The sequence below is a fragment of the Mobula hypostoma genome, chromosome 3 (assembly GCF_963921235.1).
Source record: "Mobula hypostoma chromosome 3, sMobHyp1.1, whole genome shotgun sequence".
Taxonomy (NCBI): domain Eukaryota; kingdom Metazoa; phylum Chordata; class Chondrichthyes; order Myliobatiformes; family Myliobatidae; genus Mobula; species Mobula hypostoma.
This window is the reverse complement of record NC_086099.1, coordinates 223,719,905-223,743,203: the sequence shown is the minus strand read 5'-3', so window position 1 is coordinate 223,743,203 and position 23,299 is coordinate 223,719,905. Positions and strand designations below refer to the sequence as shown.

At 43.5% G+C, this 23,299-nt stretch overlaps 1 protein-coding gene across 16 annotated transcripts in view; it reads left to right on the top strand.

Annotated features, from left to right (window-relative positions):
* arhgap39 (Rho GTPase activating protein 39) overlaps nt 1–23,299 on the top strand; it is a 722,701-nt gene that overhangs the window by 243,198 nt on the left and 456,204 nt on the right. For 12 of the 16 annotated variants that reach the window (XM_063044607.1, XM_063044609.1, XM_063044605.1 and 9 more), the window contains one exon: nt 22,711–22,787. The exons of 2 other annotated variants lie outside the window; for them this stretch is intronic. In XM_063044607.1, the coding sequence (XP_062900677.1) occupies nt 22,711–22,787 (77 nt within the window). Of the gene's footprint in view, nt 1–22,327; nt 22,523–22,710; nt 22,788–23,053; nt 23,166–23,299 lie in introns of those variants that run through there. 2 more of the 16 variants (XM_063044613.1, XM_063044617.1) reach the window with 2 other exon arrangements.

Here is a 23,299-nt window from a genome sequence, read left to right as displayed (position 1 = left end):
AATGGGGGTTGGGGGGAAGAATCTCATTGAAATCTACTTATATTGAAGGCCTAGATAGATTGAACACGGAGATGTTGTTTCCTAAATTCAGGGAGTCTCAGACCAGAGGGCACAGCCTCAGAATAGAGGGACATCCATTTAGACCAGAGATGGAGAGAAATTTCTTTATCTCGAGGGTGGTGATTCTGTAGAATTCACTGCAACAGATGGCTGTGCAGGCCAGGTCATTTGGGTATATTGAAAGTGGGAGTTGATAGGTTCTTAATTTGAAAGGCTGCTGGAAGAAGATAGAAGAATTTGGTTGAGAAGGATAATAAGTCAGCTGTGATGGAATGGTGGAGCAGACTTGATGGGCTGAATGGCCTAATTCTGTTCCTATGTCTTATGGTTTTATACCGTCTGAAGGAGGATGAGAGGTGACTTGATCGTGGTGTACAAGATGATAAGTGGCATAGGTTGAGTGGACAGCTAGGGACTACTTCCCTGGAGCGAAAATGGCTAATACATGGGGGTCATAATTTTAAAGTGATTGAAGGAAGGTGTGGGGGGGATGGGAGAGGTAAATTCTTTACATAGAGAGTGGTGGGTGTATGGAACTTCTGGGGTAGTGGTAGAGGCAGATACATTAGGTGCATTTAGATACTCTGAAATTGATTGGTATTTGGGTGGCACAGGCTTTGTGGGCCAGAAGGGTTTATTACTCCATGTGATAGCTCCAAATAAGTAAATATCGACTGAATGGCTGCAGTCTTTAAAAGGTGGAGAATTTCACTGGATAGTATCTTCCAAAGGAAATTTTCCTCAAATCCTAAATAGCTGATCTCTTTTCCTAATTGGTCCCTTGTTGGTTGTTCTGCTCCATCATTGGCATGAAGGTAGAAGCAGATACATTTAGGGGCATTTAAAAGACTCTTAGATGGGCACATGGATGAAAGAAAAATGGAGGGCTATGTGGTGGGGGGAAGGTCAGGTTCATAGGTTGAAAGGTTACCACAACAATGTGGGGCGAAGGTATGTTTTAAACTATACTCCACTGGTAACTTCCTTTCAGGATTAAAAACTCATAGCAATTATTGTTCTTTGCTTCATGCTACTGTCAGCTTTGGATCAAGTTTGCCAAACTTTGAACAACATGGACTTTTTGTTAAACAGCCTGTGGGGCCCATTTAAAAACAGAGATTGCATCCAATCAGACATCATCAATTATTTTCACATTACATACAGTTCACTCACATTATTAAGACCTTTCTGGAGCAAATTGCTGATTCAAGGAGGTATGACAGATGATTGAAGGTGCTGGACCCTAGATCAACACATAAAGTGCTGGAGGAACTCAGTAGGTCAGGCAGCATTTATGCAGGAAAATGGATAGTCAACTGTCCAGATGAAGGGTCTTGACCAGAAATTCGACTCTTCATTTTTCTCCATAGATGATGCCTGACTCATTGAGTTCCTCCAACATGTTGTGCTTTGTTCCTAATTTCATTTATGCTTTTGTAAATAAAGGATCATTCTTTCTGAGAAAATAGATTTCAATAATTTGTCACCACAGAAGTGAAGCAGTAATTATTTGGTTTATCCAAAACATGGGGAAAAATGATTGATAGCCAAGTGATTTCTTTACTTTTATAAATAATTTTACCTCATTGTCACTGGGACCCACACCTTTTTAACTCCTTATCTCTTGTAGAATCTGTTCTCCATATTTTACAGTAAAAATGTGTCCACTCCCTCTTCATTAAATTTCTGGTCATTTGCTGCTGATTCTTAAACCCTGTCAAGTCCCCTGTGATATTTATTTCCAACTGTGGTCAGCTCTGACTAAAGTCACATGATGGCTAAAAGGCCATGTATTGTTCTTTAGCAACAATGGTTGCTTTTGTAAAGGGTTTAGTGGCTGATGTCTTCACTCCCAAAGCTTTTTGTTATTCCCTGTGCAGCTGGATTGCTAATGGGTCATCTCCGTGGTTGGCTTTAATGTCTAGAGTTGTTGCCAGCTGCACAGGATGTGCCTTTTAAGCCTGGGCAGGACAACAACCCACTAAAGCCAATATTAAAACAATTAAAGACCTGGTGATCCATTATAAAGTATCACCGAGTCTTTATATCCGTGATCCTGGGAATTAATTTCTATTCATTCTTTCTTGGGTTGCTGAGAAGACTAGTGTTTTCTTACACATTACCCAAGCTCTGTTCAGAGGGTTTGTATTGGTGTGGTGCATTTGTCGCATAAAATGCTTCCAAGCACAATATCATTGAACATTTATGAAGACGAAGGAGGCCTTTCAGCCTAGTCCCATCTCCCGAATGTCAAGCAAGTAAAGAGAGAACAGGTTATTTTTGGTTTAGCGTTGTGTAATGAGATGAGATTAATTGGTAAACATGAGAGATTCTGCAGAAGCCAGAAAACCAGAGCAACGCGCACACACACACACACAAAATGCTGGAGAAATTCAGCAGGTCAAGCGGCATCTATTATAATGAATAGTCAACGGGTTTGAACTGAGACCCTTCTTCAGAACTGGAAAAGGAGGGGGAAGATGCAAGAATAAAAAGGTAGGGGGAGGGGAAGGAGAACAAGTTAGAAGGTGATAGGAGAAGCCGGATGGACAAGGTGATAGGGATAAAGTATGAAGCTTGGAGGTGATAGGTGCAAAAAGTAAAGGTCTGGGAAAGAAGGAATCTGATAGAAGAGGGCAGAGTGGATCACCAGGAGGAGGGGTACCAGGGGGAGGAGACAGGCAGGAGAGGAGAAGAGGTAAGAGTCCAGAGTGGAGAATAGAAGAAGAGGGAAGTGGGAGGAAAAATATTTCTGGAAGGAGAAGTCGATGTTTGTGCCATCGGGTTAGAGGCTACTTAGATAGAAGATGAGGTGTTGCTCCTCCACCCTAAGAGTGTCCTCATTGTGGCAGGAGAGGAGGCCATGGACTGACATGTTGGAATAGGAAACTGGATAGAAATTAAAATGGTTGACCACCAGGGTATTCTGCTTTTCACAGATAGAGCAGAGGTGTTCAGAAAAGTGGGTTTTCCATTTTACATTGGGTTTCACCAATGTAGAGGAAGCTACATCAGGAGCACCAGATGCAGTAGATGACCCCAACAGATTTGCAGATAAAATGCTGCCTGACCTGTGAGGACTGTTTGGTGCTCTGAATGGAGGTGAGGGAGAAGTTGAATGGGTGAGATGTAGCATTTCTGTCGCTTGCGTGGATAAGTGCCAGGAGGGAGATTAGTTGGGAAAGCTGAATGGACAAGGGAATCAAAGACGGAGCAATTCCTGAAGAAAACGGAGTGGGGGGGGGAGGGGGAAGGTGACGATTCTGCAGATTTTGGACATGCTTAATGATACACAAAAAATGCCAGAGGAACTCAGCATGTCAGGCAGCATCTATGGAGAGGAATAAAGAGCTGGCATTTTGAGCTACGATCCTTTATCAGGACTTCATTGATTAGTTTAATTGGTAATAGGAAAGGATCCTGGGGAAGAAATGGTCATAGTATGATAAGGTTAAAGAACGTAAGATGTAGTAGCAGGAGAAGGCCACTTGGTCATGTGATTAGATCATGACTAATCAAGTCTAATTACCTGTCATGTCCCAAATCATTTAGTTTCCAAAAATCCATTTGTCTGTGTTTTAAATTCATTCAGTGCTTGAGCATTTAAAGCCGTTAGGGTTATAAAATTTGTAGAGTCATAATTGCAAGTTATAATTGGGATTTTTATAACTGTATTTGATGAAGAAGTGGAAGGGCAGGTTACTAAGTTGGCAGATGATACAAAGATTGATGATGTTGTGAATAATGTAGAAAGCCGGCTGCCCAGGCTGCTCCGCTTTGCGTTTGCGAGCTTTGCAGCGACTTGCCCCACTAATATGATGAACTGATACTGAGACTTTGGGTACTCCGGGCTGCTCTGAGGAATTGGATCGAAGCACTCAATTGGTTTGGAATGCTGTTGTTGCTCGCTTCTATTGTTTGTATGATTTGTGTTTTTTTTCTCTTTCTCTGCAAATCGGTAGGGGAGAAGTCTTTTTTTTTAAATTGGGTTCTTTCTGGTTTCTTGCTTTGTGGCTGCCTGTAAGCAGACAAATCTCAAGGTTGTATAATTCATACATTCTTTGATAATAGATGCACTTTGAATCTTTGAATTTGTTGTAAGTTACAAAGGGACATCGATGCAGAGCTGGGTGGAGAAATGGTAACTGGAGTTCAGTTCAGAAAAGTGTGAAGTGATTCACTTTGGAAGATCAAACTTGAAGGTGGAGTACAAGGTTAAAGGTTGGATTCTTGTTAGTGTAGAGGAACAGAGACTGTCTGGGATCCAAATCCATTGACCTCATCAAAGTTACCCCACTCATTGATAGGGTGCTTAAGATGCTCTAAGGTGTGGTGTCCTTCATGAGTCGGGGGACTGAGTTCAAGAGTTGTGAGGTAATATTACAGTTCTATAAAAATCTTGTTCGACCACACTTGGAGTATTGTGTTCATTTCTGGTTGCCTCATTCTAGGAAGGATGTGGAAGCTTTAGAGAAGATGCAGAGGAGATTAACAGGATGGTGTCTGGACTAGAGAGCATGTCTTATGAGGATAGGTTGAACAAATTAGGGCTTTTCTCTTTGGAATGGAGAAGGGTGAGAAGTGACTTCACAGAGGAATACAAGATGATAAGAAATATAGATAGAGTGGATAGCCAGCAACTATTTCTCAACTCTGCCCCTTCCCCTCCACCACATACCTTCACCCTTCAGTCCTCCTTGGTCCACCTATTACCTTCCAACCCCTGTGTCACTCCTTTCTGTCTATCTCCCCTCCTCATTCTCAGTCCCAGTGCAGAGTCTCAACCTGAAACATCAGCCATCCCTTTGCCTCCATAGATGCTGTCTGACCTACTTGGTCCTTCCAGCAGTTTGTTTTGAGTTAGTTTAGAGCACTGGTTATGAGTCAAAAGTGATTGGAATTTTATTTATGGAACAGCTTAATTAAAAGTTCCTTCTGATGGAATGTAGGCTTTAAGGTAATCTGTTGAAGTTCGTCTTTGGTGAGGGAGCAGTGTCCCACATATTCAGATCACGTCCATACTTGCTTCTGTTGCTAGTAGATGATGTTATGTGACACCTCATTAAGCCAGGGTTTATGTATTTCTGGAGCTCAATATTTTGACCTACAATGAAGAAAAGGAACCAGATGGGTGCAGTTCTAGCCAGAGACGATCCTGCTGGTGGCAACAGTCATACTGATGTAATAGCTCAGCGTTTGCTGAAGAATGTCACTTTGTCAAGGTGGAGAGGTTTATGAGTTCCAGAGATCCTGACAGCGATGCCTGCTGGAGCTTAACTCCTGGTAGGGCCACCCATGGCAGTAAGTCAAGGGGTAGGTTCCACACAAAGAGTAATCCAATGAAGACCTCAGCAGTGGAGTTGGTGGAACATCATGCCACATCTCAATGGCAGTGAATGTGGAGGAAGGCTGCAGCTGTGAAAGGTCTCCAGTCATCTAGGATGCCATGCCGCTGCACCGTGACTGATCTGTCAACGACCGTGTGGATACTGACTGTGCACCAACCTCCCCATGTTAAACAAAATCATGCATAGGTGTTCCCATTAAGGGAATCTACCCTAACATCTTTGGACCTACAGCTACCTGAAGTCTCACCAATAGATAACTGCTTTGGATAACATCATACTCGAGTGATCACAAATAGTTCAGCACAGTTTGGGTAGTAGAAACATTACTTATGGTTCCTTTATCACTCTTCTAACACCTCCATTTTGGAAGGGTGTATTTAGAAGTTCATTTAGGGCAGGATTGAGCTTGCCGATGATATTACCTGTTGAAGCTGGCTACTGATTTCTTTTCAGACTTGCACATGAACAGTAATCAATTTATGATAAATAACGGAGTTGCTGGTTTTGTGTCATATTTACCCAGCTTGGTGCTCTGCTGAGGACTTATTTGGCTATTATTTTCATTCTTTTTATTTAAAAATCACTGTTAAGAAATCTGAATCTAAGTCAGAGTAAACCATTGAGTTTTTGCCACTTTTTATGGATTTGAATTCATTTTACTTCTCCTCATGCATTTACCTGTGGCAAATCCCAATCGTACCGAAAAATTCATTGAGTAAAAAGATAATGTTTTCAAAGTTGAAGGAAGCTCTTATTTAAATAAAAGTTTGTTTTTTGGGCCTTCCATTGGAGGTGTGTTTGCACGCACACAATGCATTTCAACCCTATCACAGAGCAGTACAACATAGAAACAAGCCCTTCGACTCATTTAGTTCATGCAAATCTGGTTTTCTGCCTAGTCCCATTTATCTGTCCTGGAACAAGGAGAATTGCACAAAAAGAATCTTTATCTTTTATTTTCCTTCCTTACCTGGTACCACTTGTCACTTTTCTTATAAACAGATTCTAACATCGGTAGACTTGTGTCTCCACATTACCTTCTAGCCTCTTCATCAGGCAACATTATAGAGGGGTATAAACAGTCAATGTTTCAGGGAGACATTCTTCATCAGGACTCTTTCTTTGTGTTGTCATTGTACTACAGCATGGATGTGGGTGCAAAATTACAGTGCAGTGATTGTGTTACTTAAGTAGTGGTCCCAAGGCCTGGACTAATAATAAGACATAAGATATAGGAGCAGAATTAGATCAATTGGCCCATCGAGTCTCCCCACCATTTCATCATGGCTGATCCAATTTTCCTCTCAGTCCCAATCTCCTCTCTTCTCCGCAAATCTTTCATGCTCTGATCAATCAAGAATCTATCAACGTCTGCCTTAAATACTCATAAAGACTTATGCTCCACAGCTGCCTGTGGCAAAGAATTCGACATAATCACTACTCCCTGGCGAAAGAAATTCCCCCTCATCTCTATTCTAAAAGGACACCCCTCTATTCTGAGGCTGTGTCCTCTGGTCTTAGACTCTCTCACCATAGGGCACATACTCTCCACATCCACTCTATCAAGGCCTTTCACCATTCGATAGTTTTCAATGAGGTCACCCTTTGTTCTTCTGAATTCCAGAGAATAAAGGCGCAGGGCCATCTTCATATGACAATCAGTTCAATACTGGAATCATTTTCGTGAACCTCCTTTTAACCCTCTCCAGTTTCAGCACATCCTTTCTACGATAAGGGGCCCAAAACTGCTCACAGTACTCCAAGTGAGGCCTCACCAGTACTTTATAAAGTTTCAACATTACATCCTTGCTTTTATATTCTAGTCCTCTTGAAATGAATGCTAACATTGCATTTGCCTTCCTCACCGCAGACTCAACCTGCAAATTAACCTTTAGGGAATCCTGCACAAGGTCTAGCAAGTCCCTTTGTGCCTCAGATTTTTGTATTTTCTTTCCATTTAGAAAATAGTCAATCCTTTTATTTCTTCTACCAAAGTGCATGACCATACACTTCCCGACACTGTATCCCATCTGCGATTTCTTTACCTATTCTCCTGATCTGTCTAAATCTTTCTGGAGCCACTCTACTTCCTCAGAACTACCTGCCCCTTCACTTATCTTCATATTGTCTGCAAACTTAGCCATCAAAGCCATAAATTCCCTCATCCAATTCCATCAACTTTGCAACAAAGCCATCAATTCCATCATCCAAATGATTGACATATAACGTAAAAAGAATTGGACCCAACAGAGACCCCTAGTCACTGGCAGCCAGCCAGAAAGTGCTCCTTTTATTCCCACTCTTTGCCTCCTGCCTATCAGCCTCTCTTTTATGCATCCTTCCTGTAATATCATGGGCTTGTAGCTTGTTAAGCAGCCTCGTGTGGCACTCTGTCAAAGGCCTTCTGAAAATCCAAGGCTTGTTACTTCTTCAAAGAATTCAAACAGATTTATCAGGCAAGATTTTCCCTTGAGAAACTATGCTGACTATAGCCGACTTTATAATGTCTCCAATTACCTTGAGACATAATTTTTAATAATCGACTCCAACATCTTCTCAACCACTGAGGTCAGACTAACTGGCTTATAGTTTCCTTTCTTCTGCCTGTCTCCCTTCTTGAAGAGTGGAGTGGTATTTGCGATTTTCCAGTCTTCCAGAACCATTCCAGAATCTAGTGATTCTTGAAAGATCATTAGTAATGCCTCCATGATCTCTTCAGCCACCTCTTTCAGAACCCTGGGTGTATACCATCTGGTCCAAGTGACTTATTTACCTTCAGTTTCCCAAGAACCTTCTCCCTAGTAATAGTAACTTCACACACTTCATGCCGCCTGACACCTGGAACATACTGCTAGTGTCTTCCACAGTGAAGACTGATGTAAGATACTTATTCAGTTCGTTTTGTTGTGAATAAATAGCGTTCAAAGCCACTATTGTAATTTAAAAATGTAATTTTCAACATTAATCAGAATCGGGTTTTATTATCACTGGCATGTGTCGTGAAACTTGTTAACTTAGCAGCAGCAGTTCAATGCAATACATAATATATAAGGAAAAAAAATTAAAATATTAGTAATAATAAAATCAATTACAGTATATATATATTGAATAGATTAAAAATTGTGCAGAAAAGCAGAGATTATATATATTTAAAAAGTGAGGTAGTGTTCAAGGGTTCAATGTCCATTTAGGAATCAGATGGCAGAGGGGAAGAAGCTGTTCCTGAATTGCTGAGTGTGTGCCTTCGGGCTTCTGTACCTCCTGATGGTAACAGTAAGAAAAGGGCATGCCCTGGGTGCTGGAGGTCCTTAATAATGGATGCTGCCTTTCTGAGACACTGCTCCTGGGTACTTTGTAGGCTAGTACCCAAGATGGAGCCGACTAAATTTACAACCCTCTGCAGCTTCTTTCAGTCCTGTGTAGTAGTTCCCCCCCCCCCCCCACCACACCAGACAATGATGCAGCCTGTCAGAATGCTCTCCACGGTACATCTATAGAAGTTTCTGAGTGTATTTGTTGTCATACCAAATCTCTTCAAACTCCTATTGAAGTATAATCGCTGCCTTGCCTTCTTTATAACTACATCGATTTGTTGGGACCAGGTTAGGTCCTCAGAGATCTTGACACCCAGGAGCTTAAAACTCATTAAGATTTCTGTCATGAAGCTGTAGATTGTTGCAAAATTGCAACAATATTAAAAATAAACCTCACTGATGTACCTGCGAACAGTCTGGCCGACAGGTGCCTTCAGTCACAGACCACCTGCTTAACTCATCTCCTCTTAAATAGCTGAGCTATCCGAACCACTTCTATAGACCATAAGACCATAAGACAAAGGAGCAGAAGTAGGCCATTCGGCCCATTGAGTCTGCTCTGCCATTTTATCATGAGCTGATCCATTTTATCCTTTTTAGTCCCACTGCCCCGCCTTCTCACCATAACCTTTGATGCCCTGGCTACTCAGATACCTATCAATCTCTGCCTTAAGTACGCCCAATGACTTGGCCTCCACTGCTGCCCGTGGCAACAAATTCCATAGATTCACCACCCTCTGACTAAAAAAATTTCTTCGCATTTCTGTTCTGAAAGGGCGCCCTTCAATTCTGAAGTCATGCCCTCTCGTACTAGACTCCACCATCATGGGAAACAACTTTGCCACATCCACTCTGTCCATGCCTTTTAACATTCGAAATGTTTCTATGAGGTCTCCCCTCATTCTTCTAAACTCCAAGGAATACAGTCCAAGAGCGGACAAACGTTCCTCATATGTTAACCCTCTCATTCCTGGAATCATTCTCGTGAATCTTCTCTGTACCCTCTCCAACGTCAGCACATCCTTTCTTAAAGAAGGAGACCAAAACTGCCCACAGTACTCCAGGTGGGGGCACGTCCATATAGCACGTAACAAAGATGTCCCAAACCACTACCTTTTCAAAGCAGCTGGGGGTTGGGGGTTGGGGGTGGCGGTGGTGAGTGCAATGGATCTCTAGGGATGAACTCTCTTTGAAACCTACTAAACATTAGATGGCCCCTCTGTGTATCACCAGTGTTCAGTCCATAGGGGCAATTCTGAGATTCTACTTGCCTGCCATTTTAATTCTCCATCCCCTCCCACTCTGACTTGTCACACTGAAAGGCCTGGATCAATCTAAGGAATTCATTGCCACGGATGGCTGTGAAGGCCAAGTTATAGGGTATATTTAAAGCAGAGGTTGATAAGTTCTTGATTACTAAGGATGTCAAAGATTATGGGGAGAAGGCAGGAGAATGGGGTTGGGAGGGAAAATAAATCAGTTATGGTGGAATGGCAGAGTTGATTAGATTGGCTGAATGGCCTAATTCTGCTCCTATGTGTTGTAGTATTCTGGAAATTCGTAAGGCCAGTGATGTTGTAGGGATGGAACTGGACTCTCTCACGGTGGTGTCTGAAAAGAGGATGCTGTCTAAGTTGCATGCCATCTTGGACAATGTCTCCCATCCACTACATAATGTACTGGGTGGGCACAGGAGTACATTCAGCCAGAGACTCATTCCACCGAGATACAACACAGAGCGTTATAGGAAGTCATTCCTGCCTGTGGCCATCAAACTTTACAACTCCTCCCTTGGAGGGTCAGACACCCTGAGCCAATAGGCTGGTCGTGGACTTATTTCATAATTTACTGGCATAATTTACATATTACTATTTAACTATTTATGGTTCTATTACTATTTATTATTTATGGTGCAACTGTAACGAAAACCAATTTCCCCCGGGATCAATAAAGTATGACTATGACTGAAATAAATCCCTGTGTCTGTTGGTTTAGCATGTCTTTTTGAACTGGTGTCAGTTTGAACACATGCAATGTAATCCTTGGTGAAACCTAATATTTTCTTATTTTGGCTTATCAATGCAGAAATTCACAGAGAAGGAAACTTCAATTATCAGGACAATATGTTGCAGCACACAAAGGAATTGGAGAAACTCAGCTGGTCAGGCAATGGCTATACAGGGGAAAAAAATCTATGCTTCTGGTGGAGACTGTTCATCTCTGTAGGTTGTGTAGGGTAGCAGCTTTGCAGCTCCAGTGATTATTGATCTGGGTTCAATTTCCACTGCTATCTGTAATGAGTTTGTACGTCCTCCCCATGACCATGTGGGTTTTCTTCAGGTGCTCTGGTTTTCTCCCACATTCCAAAGACGTACAGGTTAGGGTTAGTCAGTTGTGGACTTGCTATGTTGGCACCAGAACCATGGCGACACTTGCGGGATGCCCCTTCCACATCTTGGACTGTGTTGGATGTTGATGCAAACGCTGCAATTCACTGGATATTTCAATGCTTTGATATACATGTGATAAACGGTTGCTCTGGCAGTGTGGTTTGGTTCATTGTCCTGCTGAAAGATGAACTTCCTCCCTAGTTTAAGCTGTTCAGCAGAGGCTAGCAAGTTTTTATCCAGGATCTCTCTGTATGTAGCAGCATTCATCTTCCCATTAATGCTGACCACACTATCAGTCCCTGCTGCTGAAAAGCATGATGCTACTTCCACCATGCTCAACAGTAGAGTTGGTGTTACCTGGTTTATGCCACACGTACCACTTAGTGCTGAGACCAAAAATTTCCACCTATGTCTCATCCAGCCACAAGGCCTTCTTCCACATCTTTACAGGAGCTTCAAAGTGATGCCTTATAATGTCTTAACAGACAGGGGAAATGCTTTTCTTTAGCCAGGGCTTCTTCCTTGCCTCTCTTTCCTAAATACCCTTTTTGTACAAGACCTTCAAGATCGTGGAGCCGTGAACTTCAGCTCCAGTTGCAACAACTGACTTCTGCAGCTTACTCAGAGTGACTGTTGGCATCACAGTAGCCTTTCTTACATGTGCCATTCTTCTTCCGTGATGAAGTTTAGAGCAGTGGCCTGACCTAAGCAGAGTGGCTGTGGTTTCAGATATTTTCCACTTTTCACAATAGACAATAAGTATAATAAGTTAACAATAAGTACTCCTGTTTGAGTACTGTTGGGGGAGATGACCTACCTAGGGGAAGCAACAGTGGCCATGTCTCTGGCACAGAGTCTGGCCCTGTGGCTCAGAAGGGCAGGGAAAGGAAGAGGGTGGCAGCAGTGATAGGAGACTCTATAGTTAGGGGGTCAGTCAGGCGACTCTATGGACGCAGGAAAAAAAGCACAGATGGTAGTTTGCCTTCCAGGTGCCAGGATCCGGGATGTTTCTGATCGCGTCCATGATATCCTGAAGTGGGAAGGAGAACAGCCAGAGGTCGCGGTACATATTGGTACCAATGACGTAGGCAGGAAAAGGGAGGACGTCCTGAAAGCATACTACAGGGAGTTAGGAAGGAAATTCAGAAGCAGGACCACAAAGGTAGTAATCACGGGATCACTGCCTATGCCACGCGACAGTGAGTATAAGAATAAAGTGAGGTGGAGGATAAGAATGTGTGGCTGAGGGATTGGAGCAGGGGGCAGGGACTCAGATTTCTGGATCATTGGGACCTCTTTTGGGGCAGGCGTGATATGTACAAAAAGGACGGGTTGTCCTTGAATCCGAGGGGGACCAATATTCTGGCAGGGAGGTTTGCAAAGGCTATTGGGGAGAGTTTAAACTAGAATTGCTGGGTGGTGGGAACCGAACTGAAGAGACGGAGGAAGGGGCGGTTGGCTCACAAGTAGAGAAAGCTTGGAGACAGTGTGAGGGAGAGAGAGGCAGGTGATAGAGAAGGGATGCACTCAGACAGATAGTTTGAGATGTGTCTATTTTAATGCAAGGAGTAATATGAACAAAGCGGATGAGCTTAGAGCATGAATCAGTACTTGGAGCTATAATGTTGTGGCTATTACAGAGACTTGGATGGTTCAGGGGCAGAAATGGCTACTTACAGTGCCAGGCTTTAGATGTTTCAGAAAAGACAGGGAGGGGAGCAAAAGAGGTGGGGGCATGGCACTGCTGATCAGAGGTAGTGTCACGGCTGCAGAAAAGGAGGAAGTCATGGAGGGATTGTCTCCTAAGTCTCTGTGGGTAGAAGTTAGAAACAGGAAGGGGTCAATAACTCTACTGGGTGTTTTTTATAGACCACCCAATAGTAACACGGACATCGAGTAGCAGATAGGGAGACAGATTCTGGAATGTGCAATAATAACAGGGTTGTCATGATGGGAGATTTTAATTTCCTCAATATTGATTAACATCTCCGTAGAGCAAGGGATTCAGATGGAGTGGATTTTGTTAGGCGGGTTTAGGAAGGTTTCCTGACACAATGAGGATGAGATGTACCCCAGGGTACTGTGGGAGGCGAGGGAGGAGATTGCTGAGCCTCTGGCAATGATCTTTGCATCATCAATGGGGACGGGAGAGGTTCTGGAGGATTGGAGGGTTGCGGATGTTGTTCCCTTATTCAAGAAAGGGAGTAGAGATAGCCCAGGAAATTATAGACCACTGAGTCTTACTTCATTGTTTGCTAAATTGATGGAGAGGATCCTGAGAGACAGAATTTATGAACATTTGGAGAGATATAATATGATTAGGAATAGTCAGCATGGCTTTGTCAAGGGTAGGGTGTGCCTTACGAGCCTGATTGAATTTTATGAGGATGTGACTAAACACATTGATGAAGGAAGAGCAGTAGATGTGGTGTATATGATTTCAGCAAGGCATTTGATAAGATACCTCATGCAAGGCTTATTGAGAAAGTAAGGAGGCATGGGATCCAAGGGGACATTGCTTTGTGGATCCAGAACTGGCTTGCCCACAGAAGGCAAAGAGTGGTTGTAGATGGGTCATATTCTACATGGAGGTCGGTGACTAGTGGTATGCCTCAGGGACCTGTTCTGGGACCCTTACTCTTCGTGATTTTTATAAATGACCTGGATGAGGAAGTGGAGGGATGGGTTAGTAAGTTTGCTGATGACACAAAGGTTGGGGGTGTTGTGGATAATGTGGAGGGCTGTCAGAGGTTACAGCGGGACATTGATAGGATGCAAAACTGGGCTGAGAAGTGGCAGATGGAGTTCAACCCAGGTGAGTGTGAAGTGGTTCATTTTGATAGGTCAAAGATGATGGCAGAATATAGTATTAATGGTAAGACTCTTGGCAGTGTGGAGGATTAGAGGGATTTTGGGGTCTGAGTCCATAGGATGCTCAAAGCAGCTGCGTAGGTTGACTTTGTGGTTAAGAAGGCATATGGTATATTGGCCTTCATCAATCGTAGAATTGAATTTAGGAGCTGAGAGGTAATGTTGCAGCTATATAGGACCCTGGTCAGACCCCACTTGGAGTACTGTGCTCAGTTCTGGTCACCTCACGACAGGAAGGATGTGGAAACCATAGAAAGGGTGCAGAGGAGATTCACAAGGATGTTGCCTGGATTGGGGAGCATGCCTTACGAAAAAGAGGTTTAGTGAACTTGGCCTTTTCTCCTTGGAGTGACAGAGGATGAGAGGTGACCTGATAGAGGTGTATAAGATGATGAGAGGCATTGATCATGTGGATAGTCAGAGGATTTTTCCCGGGGCTGAAATGGCTGTCACAAGAGGGCACAGGTTTAAGGTGCTGGGGAGTAGGTACAGAGGAGATATCAGGGGGAAGTTTTTTACTCAGAGAGTGGTGAGTGCGTGGAATGGGTTTCCGGTAATGGTAGTGGAGGTGGATACGATAGGGTCTTTTAAGAGACTTCTGGATAGGTACTTGGAGCTTAGAAAAATAGAGGGCTATAGGTAAGCCTAGTAATTTCTAAGGTAGGGACATGTTTGGCACAACTTTATGGGCTGAAGGGCCTGTATTGTGCTGTAGGTTTTCCATGTAATGTGTAGATAAGCCTACAAGAGGAGAGGCTATACTTGATATGGAATTGGGAAATGAACCTGGTCAGGTGTCAGGTCTCTCAGTGGGAGAGCATTTCGAGTTAGTGATCACAATTCTGTATTCTTTACCATAGCATTGGATAGGGATAGGAACTGACAAGATAGGAAAGCGTTTAATTGGATTAAAGGGAAATATGAAGCTATCAGGCAGGAACTTGGAAGCATAAATTGGGAACAGATGATCTCAGGGAAATGTATGGCAGAAATGTGGCAAATGTTCAGGGGATATTTGCGTGGTGTTCTGCATAGGTACGTTCCAATGAGACAGGGAAAGGATGGTAGGGTACAGGAATCATGGTGTACAAAGACTGTTAAAAATCTAGTCAAAAAGAAAAGAAAAGGTTACAAAAAGTTCAAAAAACTAGGTAATGATAGAGATCTAGAAAATTATAAGGCTAGCAGGAAGGAGTTTAAGAATGAAATTAGGAGAGCCAGAAGGGTCCATGAGAAGGCCTTGGCGAGCAGGATTAAGGAAAACCCCAAGGCATTCTACAAGTATGTGAAGAGCAAGAGGATAAGGCGTGAGAGAATATGACCAATCAAATGTGACAGTGGAAAAGTGTGTATGGAACCGGAGGAAATAGTGGAGGTGCTTAATTAGTACTTTGCTTCAGTATTCACTGTGGAAAAGGACTTTGGCGATTATAGGGATGACTTACAGTGGACTGAAAAGCTTGAGCATATAGACTTTAAGAAAGAGGATGTGCTGGAGCTTTTGGAAAGCGTCATTGGATAAGTCACCGGGACCAGATGAGATGTACCCCAAGCTACTGTGGGAGGCGAGGGAGGAGATTGCTGAGCCTCTGGCAATGATCTTTGCATCATCAATGGGGGCGGGAGACGTTCCGAAGGATTGGAGGGTAGCAGATGTTGTTCCATTATTCAAGAAAGGGAGTAGAGATAGTCCAAGAAATTATGGCCAGTGAGTCTTAATTCAGTGGTTGCTAAACTGATGGAGAAGATCCTGAGAGGCAGGATTTACGAATATTTGGAGAGGCCATAATATGATTAGGAATAGTGAGCATAGCTTTGTCAAAGTCAGATCATGCCTGACAAGCCTGATTGTATTTTTTGAGGATGTGACTAAACACATTGATGAAGGTAGAGCAGTAGATGTGATGTATACAGATTTCAGCAAGGCATTTGATAAGATACCCCATGCAAGACTTATTGTAAACATAAGGAGGCATGGGTTTCGAGGGGACCTTGCTTTGTGGATCCATAATTGGCTTGCCCACAAAAGGAAGAGAGTGGTTGTAGACAGGTCATATCCTGCATGGAGGTTGGTGACCAGTGGTATGCCTCAGGGATCTGTTCTGTGACTCCTTCTCTTCGTGATTTTTATAAATGACCTGGGTGAGGAAGTGGAGGGACGGGTTAGTAAATTTGCTGATGACAGAAAGGTTGGGGGTGTTGTGGATAGTGTGGAGAGCTGTCAGAGGTTATAGCGGGACACCGATAGGATGCAAAACTGGGCTGAGAAGTGGCAGATGGAGTTCAACCCAGATAAGTGTGAAGTGGTTCATTTTGGTAGGTCAAATATGATGGCAGAATATAGTATTAATGGTAAGACTCTTGGCAGTGTGGAGGATCAGAGGGATCTTGGGGTCTGAGTCTATAGGACACTCAAAGCTGCTGCGCAGGTTGAATCTGTGGTTAAGAAAGCATACGGTGCACTGGTCTTCATCAATCGTGGGATTGAGTTCAAGAGCCAAGAGGTAATGTTACAGCTATTTAGTACCCTGGTCAGATCCCACTTGGGGTACTGTGCTCAGTTCTGGTCATCTTGTTACAGGAAGAATGTGGAAGCCACAGAAAGGGTGCAGAGGAGATTTACAAGGATGTTGCCTGGATTTGGGAGCATGCGTTATGAAAATAGGTTGAGTGATCTTGGCCTTTTCTCCTTGAAGCGGCGGAGGATGAGAGGTGACCTGACAGAGGTGTATAAGATGATGAGACGTATTGATCGTGTGGATAATCAGAGGCTTTTTCCAAGGGCTGAAATGGCTAGCACGAGAGGGCACAGTTGTAAGGTGTTTGGAAGTAGGTTGTTGTTGTTGTTGTTTGTCCTTCGTAGTCGAAGATGACCATGGCTTCAAAGTCAAATGGGAGATTGGTGGCTGTGGGTCCGGAGGTGACTGATGAGGCCCATCCGGGCCCTGAAGGCTCGCCCACATGTGGGACACAAATGGGTGGGTGCTGTCGTGGCAGTGGATGCTGCTCGGGCCTTGCGCAAAGCACGCTTTCGTTGCGCCTCGATGATGCGCCTGACTTCAGCTGCACGGGCTCCTGTGGTGATCTTGCTGCGCCAAGCTGTACGGTCGAGGGCAAGCGTCTCCCACGTGTTGATGTCGACACCCAGGCCTTTGAGGGACGCTTTCAGGCAGTCTTTGTAACGTTTCTTCTGCCCCCCTGACTGAGCGCTTGCCCTGACACAGTTCTCCGTACAGCAGCTGTTTAGGCAATCGGCTGTCTGGCATTCTGACCACACGTCCAGCCCACCTGGCTTGGGCTTTCAGCAGGAGGGTGTAGGTGCTGCAGAGCCCAGCTCGTTCCAGGATTTCTGTGTCGGGGACTTTGTCCTGCCACCTCATGTGGAGGAGTCTGCGGAGACAGCTCAGGTGAAAGTGGTTGAGCTGTTTGGCGTGTCTGCTGTAGACAGTCCAGGTCTCGCTGGCGTAAAGGAGGGTGGTAAGGACCACTGCACAGTAGACCTTCAGCTTGGTGGTAAGGCTGAGTCCTCTCCGCTCCCAGACGTTCTCACGGAGTCTCTCAAAGGCGGCGCTGGCTTTGGCAATCCTGTTGTTGACTTCAGCATCTATGTTCACTGCGCGAGAGAATATGCTGCCCAGGTAGGTGAAGTTGTTGGCTGCCTGGAGGTTCTGGCCCTTCACCGTGATGCGCGGCTCCTGGTATGGCTTTCCTGGGGCAGGCTAGTACATAACTTCGGTCTTTTTGGTGCTGATAGTGAGACCGAAGTTGTCGCAGGCTTGTGAAAAGCAGTCCATTTCACGCTGCATCTCCTGCTCTGTGCTGGCGTTGAATGCGGAGTCATCAGCAAACAACAAGTCTCTGATGACAGTCTCTCGCACCTTTGTAACTGCCTGCAGGCGCCTAAGGTTGAACAACCTGCCGTCAGTCCTGTATCTGACGTGGATTCCTTCTTCGTAGTTATGGAAGGCATCTATCAGCATGGCAGAGAATACCATACTGAACCGAGTCGGGGCAAGAACGCAGCCTTGTTTGACGCCATTTGTCACTGGGAAGGCCTCCGACTCGTCGCCGTCATCCAGAACTTTCACCATCATACCATTGTGGAACTGCCGGATGATTGTGATGAACTTGCTGGGGCAGCCAAACTTCTCCATGATCTTCCACAAGCTTCTCTGCTGACCGTATCGAAAGCCTTGGTTAGATCGACAAGGTCACGAAGAGGTCGCTGTGTTGCTCCTGGCATTTTTCCTGGAGTTGGCGCGCAGCAAAAATCACGTCCGCGGTCCCACGTTCAGCACGGAAGCCGCACTGGCTTTCTGGGAGCAGACCTTGCTCAAGATGTTGGAGAAGGCGGTTGAGCAGGACGCGGGCCAGAATCTTCCCCGCAATGGACAAGAGGGAGATGCCTCGGTGGTTGTCGCAAGACTGGCGGTTGCCTTTCCTCTTGTAGATGTGGACTATGCTGGCATCTTTCAGCTGTTGCGAGACCTGTCCCTTTTTCCACATGGACTGGAAGAGTACAGTCAGCTTTTGCATCATGACAGGGCCTCCTGCTTTGTATACCTCAGCAGGGATTGCATCGGGTCTTGGCGCTTTGCCACAGGAGAGTTGCTTCACTACCTTCCTGACTTCATCTACTGTGGGGAGGGTGTCGAGGTTCTTGTTGATCTCTACCTGGGGCAGGCGGACAATGGCCTCGTCGTTGATGTCGGCAGGGCGGTTAAGGACGTTGTTAAAGTGCTCAGCCCACCGATCCAGAATTCGCTTCTTCCCTGTCAGCAGCTGCGTCTCATCTGCGTTGAGGAGGGGTGAGGAGCCGGAGGACTGGGGTCCGTATACAGCCTTAAGCGCATCGTAGAAGCGCTTTATGTCGTGGCTGTCTGCATAGCCCTGGATTTCATCGGCCTTCTTGCTGAACCAGCTGTCCTGCATCTCGCGAAGTTTTTTCTGCACCTTTCTTCTTGCGTTGGTAAAGGCATCTTTCTTGGCTAGTGACGTGGGGTTGTTCTGATGCGGGTCGTACAGAGCAGATGTCAGGGGTAAGTTTTTTACGCAAAAAGTGGTGAGTGCGTGGAATGGGCTGCCGGCCCCACTTGTGGAGGCAGATACAATAGGGTCTTTTAAGAGACTCCTGGATAGGTACATGGAGCTTGGAAAAATAGAGGGCTATGGGTAACCCTAGGTAATTTCTAAAGTAAGTTCATGTTCGGCACAGCACTGTGGGCTGAAGGGTCTGTATTGTGCTGTAGGTTTTCTATGTTTCTATAACTGCAGTGAGCTCTGAGGTATATTCGGTGCCTTTGAGATAGTCTTGTACTCTTCCCCAGATTCGTGCTTCTCTATTGTTATTTCTATGATTTGTCTTAAATGCTGTTTTGTCTTTATTTTGGTTTGGTCTGTTGAATATCTGCCATACTGTGCTATACATTTTTTTTTACTGTGCCCATGGTCTGTTCTTCATCAAATTATGGTATTGTTTTGCACTGCTGTAACTATATGTTATAATTATGTGGTTCTGTCAGTGTTAGTCTTTGGTCTGTCCTGTTTTCTGTGATATCACTCTGGAGAAACATTGTATCATTTCTTAATGCATGTATGCATTTCTAAATGACAATAAAAGAGGACTGAGTGTTCTCATAATCTAATACTGTTGGACCTTACAGTGAGAGAGGGCATTTACTCTTATGAATTAATTGAAAACAGATGATCCTCCAATTTTCTAGATCAACAAAAAGGGTAAGTTGGTAAGGTAGGAAGGTTAGCATAGTAAGTATAAAGAAATGCTTTTTTCACCCTCAATTTTTGTTTTTAATTTTTAGCAAATTATTGACAGGTTTTTGGATTTTTTATTTGATATAAAGTGCAATGTTTTGCAGATTAACTCAAAAAATCCTACTTGGATATATTTTAAATTTAGAAAATGAGATAGTAAAATGTGAAAATAGTTCTGGGTGCTATATATTTACACAGTGGATTCTGGTTTATTGGGATAGCTTGAGACCTGTACATTTTGTACTTGCTGTCCCAATTAGCTGAAGTTTCATAGAAATAGTCTAAACATAGGAATAGTTTAACTGAGTTACAAGTAATACATTTAAATGAAATACTGAGCAAATTAGAACATTACCAATACTACTATAGTATTGTAAAAAAAAAGTATAAGCTCCTCATAGTTATCAACGGAAGAATTCATCACAGTGTGTTCATTTGATTTGCTCTAAATGAACAAAATCAGTGAAGATGATCTAGTGCAGGTAATGGACTGCCTTCATTGCCTTCCTGCATAAAGTCAAAATAAAAAAAAAACAAAATGATGAAAAATCGGACTTGAACGGGAATATTTATTTGATATACTTGAGAAATTTAATTTCAGCTCAAAATTTATATCCTGGATTCAATTGATATGTCGTACACCTCTGGCTGCTGTATTTACCAATAATCAGAGATCCCCATTTTTTAGGCTTTTTCAAGGTACTAGACAGAGCTGTCCTTTAAGCCCTTTACTTTTTGATATTACCCTGGAGCCCGAGGCAATTGCTATTCGTGACTCACCTAATATATTTGGTATTATTCATGGGAATGGGATGCATAAGGTATCACTATATGCAGACAACCTGTTAGTATATATCTCTAACTCAGAGAAATCCATCCCTGCAGTAATAACACTATTTGCTCAGTTTAGTATTTTTTTCTGGCTATAAACTGAATCTTGAAAAGAGTGTGCTTTTCCCATTAAATATTCAAGTTCCAATTTATAGACAATCACCATTTAGATTAGTTACTGATTATTTTATTTATTTGGGTGTTGAAATTACTGAGAAGCATAAGGATCTATTTAAAGTTAATTTTTTACCCTTAATTGATCATGTTAAACAATTGTTTACTAAATGGTCCCCATTGTCTTTATCTTTAATTGGTTGAATTAATACCATTAAGATGATTATTTTACTTAAATTTCTGTATTGACTTCAGGTGGTATCAATTTTTATCCCTAAATCTTTTTTTGATATTATTGATCCTAAAATTTCTTCATATATTTGGCAGAATAGAAATCCCAGGTTAAAAAAAAAGGTGGTTTGCCTTTGCTGAATCTTGGATTTTACTACTGGGCAATCAACATTCGATATTTAATGTTTTGGACACAAGAATTGGATGAAATTCAATGTCCACGATGGATGAACCTCGAGCAGGAGTCTGTACAGGGTTTTTCGCTGGCTTCTATTCTAGGAGCTGCGCTTCCCTTTGCACTTCCTACTTATTCCCTGCAGTACAATGGAGGTCGTTCTCCTGTAGTACAGCTTCCTCTTGAACAGATTTCTTCCAGGTATATCTATTGAGTTCAGTGTCTTCCCAGTTTTCAGACGTAATGTTGAATTTCTTCAATCTTATGTGGCAAAGTTGTTTCCCATGGTGGGGGAGTCTAGTACAAGAGGGAATGACTTAAGGATTGAAGGGCGCCCATTCAGAACAGAAATGCGAAGAGATTTTTTTAGTCAAAGAGTGGTGAATCTATGGAATTTGTTGCCACGGGCAGCAGTGGAGGCCAAGTCATTGGGTGTATTTAAGGCAGAGATTGATAGGTATCTGAGTAGCCAGGGCATCAAAGGTTATGGTGTGAAGGCGGGGGAGTGGGACTAAATGGGAGAATGGATCAGCTCATGATAAAATGGCGGAGCAGACTCAATGGGCCAAATGGCCGACTTCTGCTCCTTTGTCTTATGGTCTTATGATGCTGATGTTATCTTTGAAGTGTTCTGTTTGTTCACCAGGGGCTTGCTGACCTTCAACTGGGAGTAAAGGATCTGATTGGGTAGACATGATTACATGACCTCTCCATTGGGATTGGTGTTGCTTCATGGTGCAGATGCTGTTTATGTTGGGCTTCTCCAGTACACTGGTGTTAGTGTGTCCATCCTCCTTAGAATTACTTATTGAGCACGGCAAAGAGATATATGGAATTAATGCAAACAAGTGAAATTGGTATATGTAGGCGTGGTTGGCTGAAGGGCATAAAAGAGGTGAAGGGCTGTCTTTTATTCTGGTGATTGCAATTTTCCTCAATTTGTCCAACTCTTACATTTTCAGATTTCTATAGACCTATCTGCACTTTTCTTGAGTCCTGATGAAGGGTCTCGCCCAAAACATCAACTCTGTTGGAGAGTAAAAAGACACAAAATGCTCAAGTAACTCAGCAAGTCAAGCCAAAACAGTCGACATTTTGGGCCAAGACCCTTCATCAGGACTCAGTATAGCAACAGCTGAAGGGTCTTGGTCCAAAATGTCGACTATTTATTGTTTTTCATCGATGCTGCCTGACCTGCTGAGTTCCTGCAGCATTTTTTGTGCATAGGTCCATGATTCAGCTCTATACAGTAATGTAGGAAGAAAGACCACTCTATAAACCAGAAGTTTTGTTTGGATCTGTAGGTCATGGTCTTCAAAGACTCTTTTCCTTAATCTTGGATAGGCTCCAGTAGCACTACTTGTGGTGGTTGATCTCTGAGTCGATGTCTGCTTTTGAGGAGAGAACGCTGCCAAGGTAGGGAAAGTGGTCTACATTTTCAAGGGTAAAAATGTGACTAAAAATGTCAGTCACATAGTTCAATCTACATCTTTGTGACAGAGGCTTTGCAACAACATTGGGATGCATAGCTCATCTTCTTGCCTCTGGCAGGAAGAGTTCTTCCTTTAAATGTTTTTTTTTATTTGCAAATTTTCTCCCCTCAGGAATGCTTCAGAGGGCGTCGACTTCTGCTGGGGTCCGAGTTCACAGTTTCTGGCTGCCCTCTGGAATCTCGCTTAAGGTATCTCGGTGTTCTTCCTGTGTGAACCCCAGGAGGGTGGGCCTTTCTGCCAAAGTGGGTATTGCTGCCCCTCCTGATCTTGCCATTGCTTGATGCCCAGTGAAAGGGACAGCCTTGTTCAGTAGCAATGAATTGAATGGATTTTACATGCCCCTATCCAATGCCTGAGGTGTTTGTAACACTCCCACTAGGAGGGAACCTGAGATATTTCAAGGGAAAGTACAGCACAGGAGGAGAAATTTCAACTCACAATGGCAAGTCTACATTCCTGAGTCTACACCTCCTTTGCAGCTCTCAGTAATGCGCCTTCTACGTTGTGGCACATCATGTACTTGTTCAGTTGTTTGAAGATTTCTGTTTGAGCCTCTTTTTCAGATGGTGAGTTACAGACACTTTTTTTTTCCAGAACTTATCTCTTCTCCTGTTTCCTGAAATTTGTGTCCTTGACCAAATACATACCTGAACCTTTCCAATTGCTTTGGTCTGTCAGTTTAAATAAGCGTTGAAAGAAA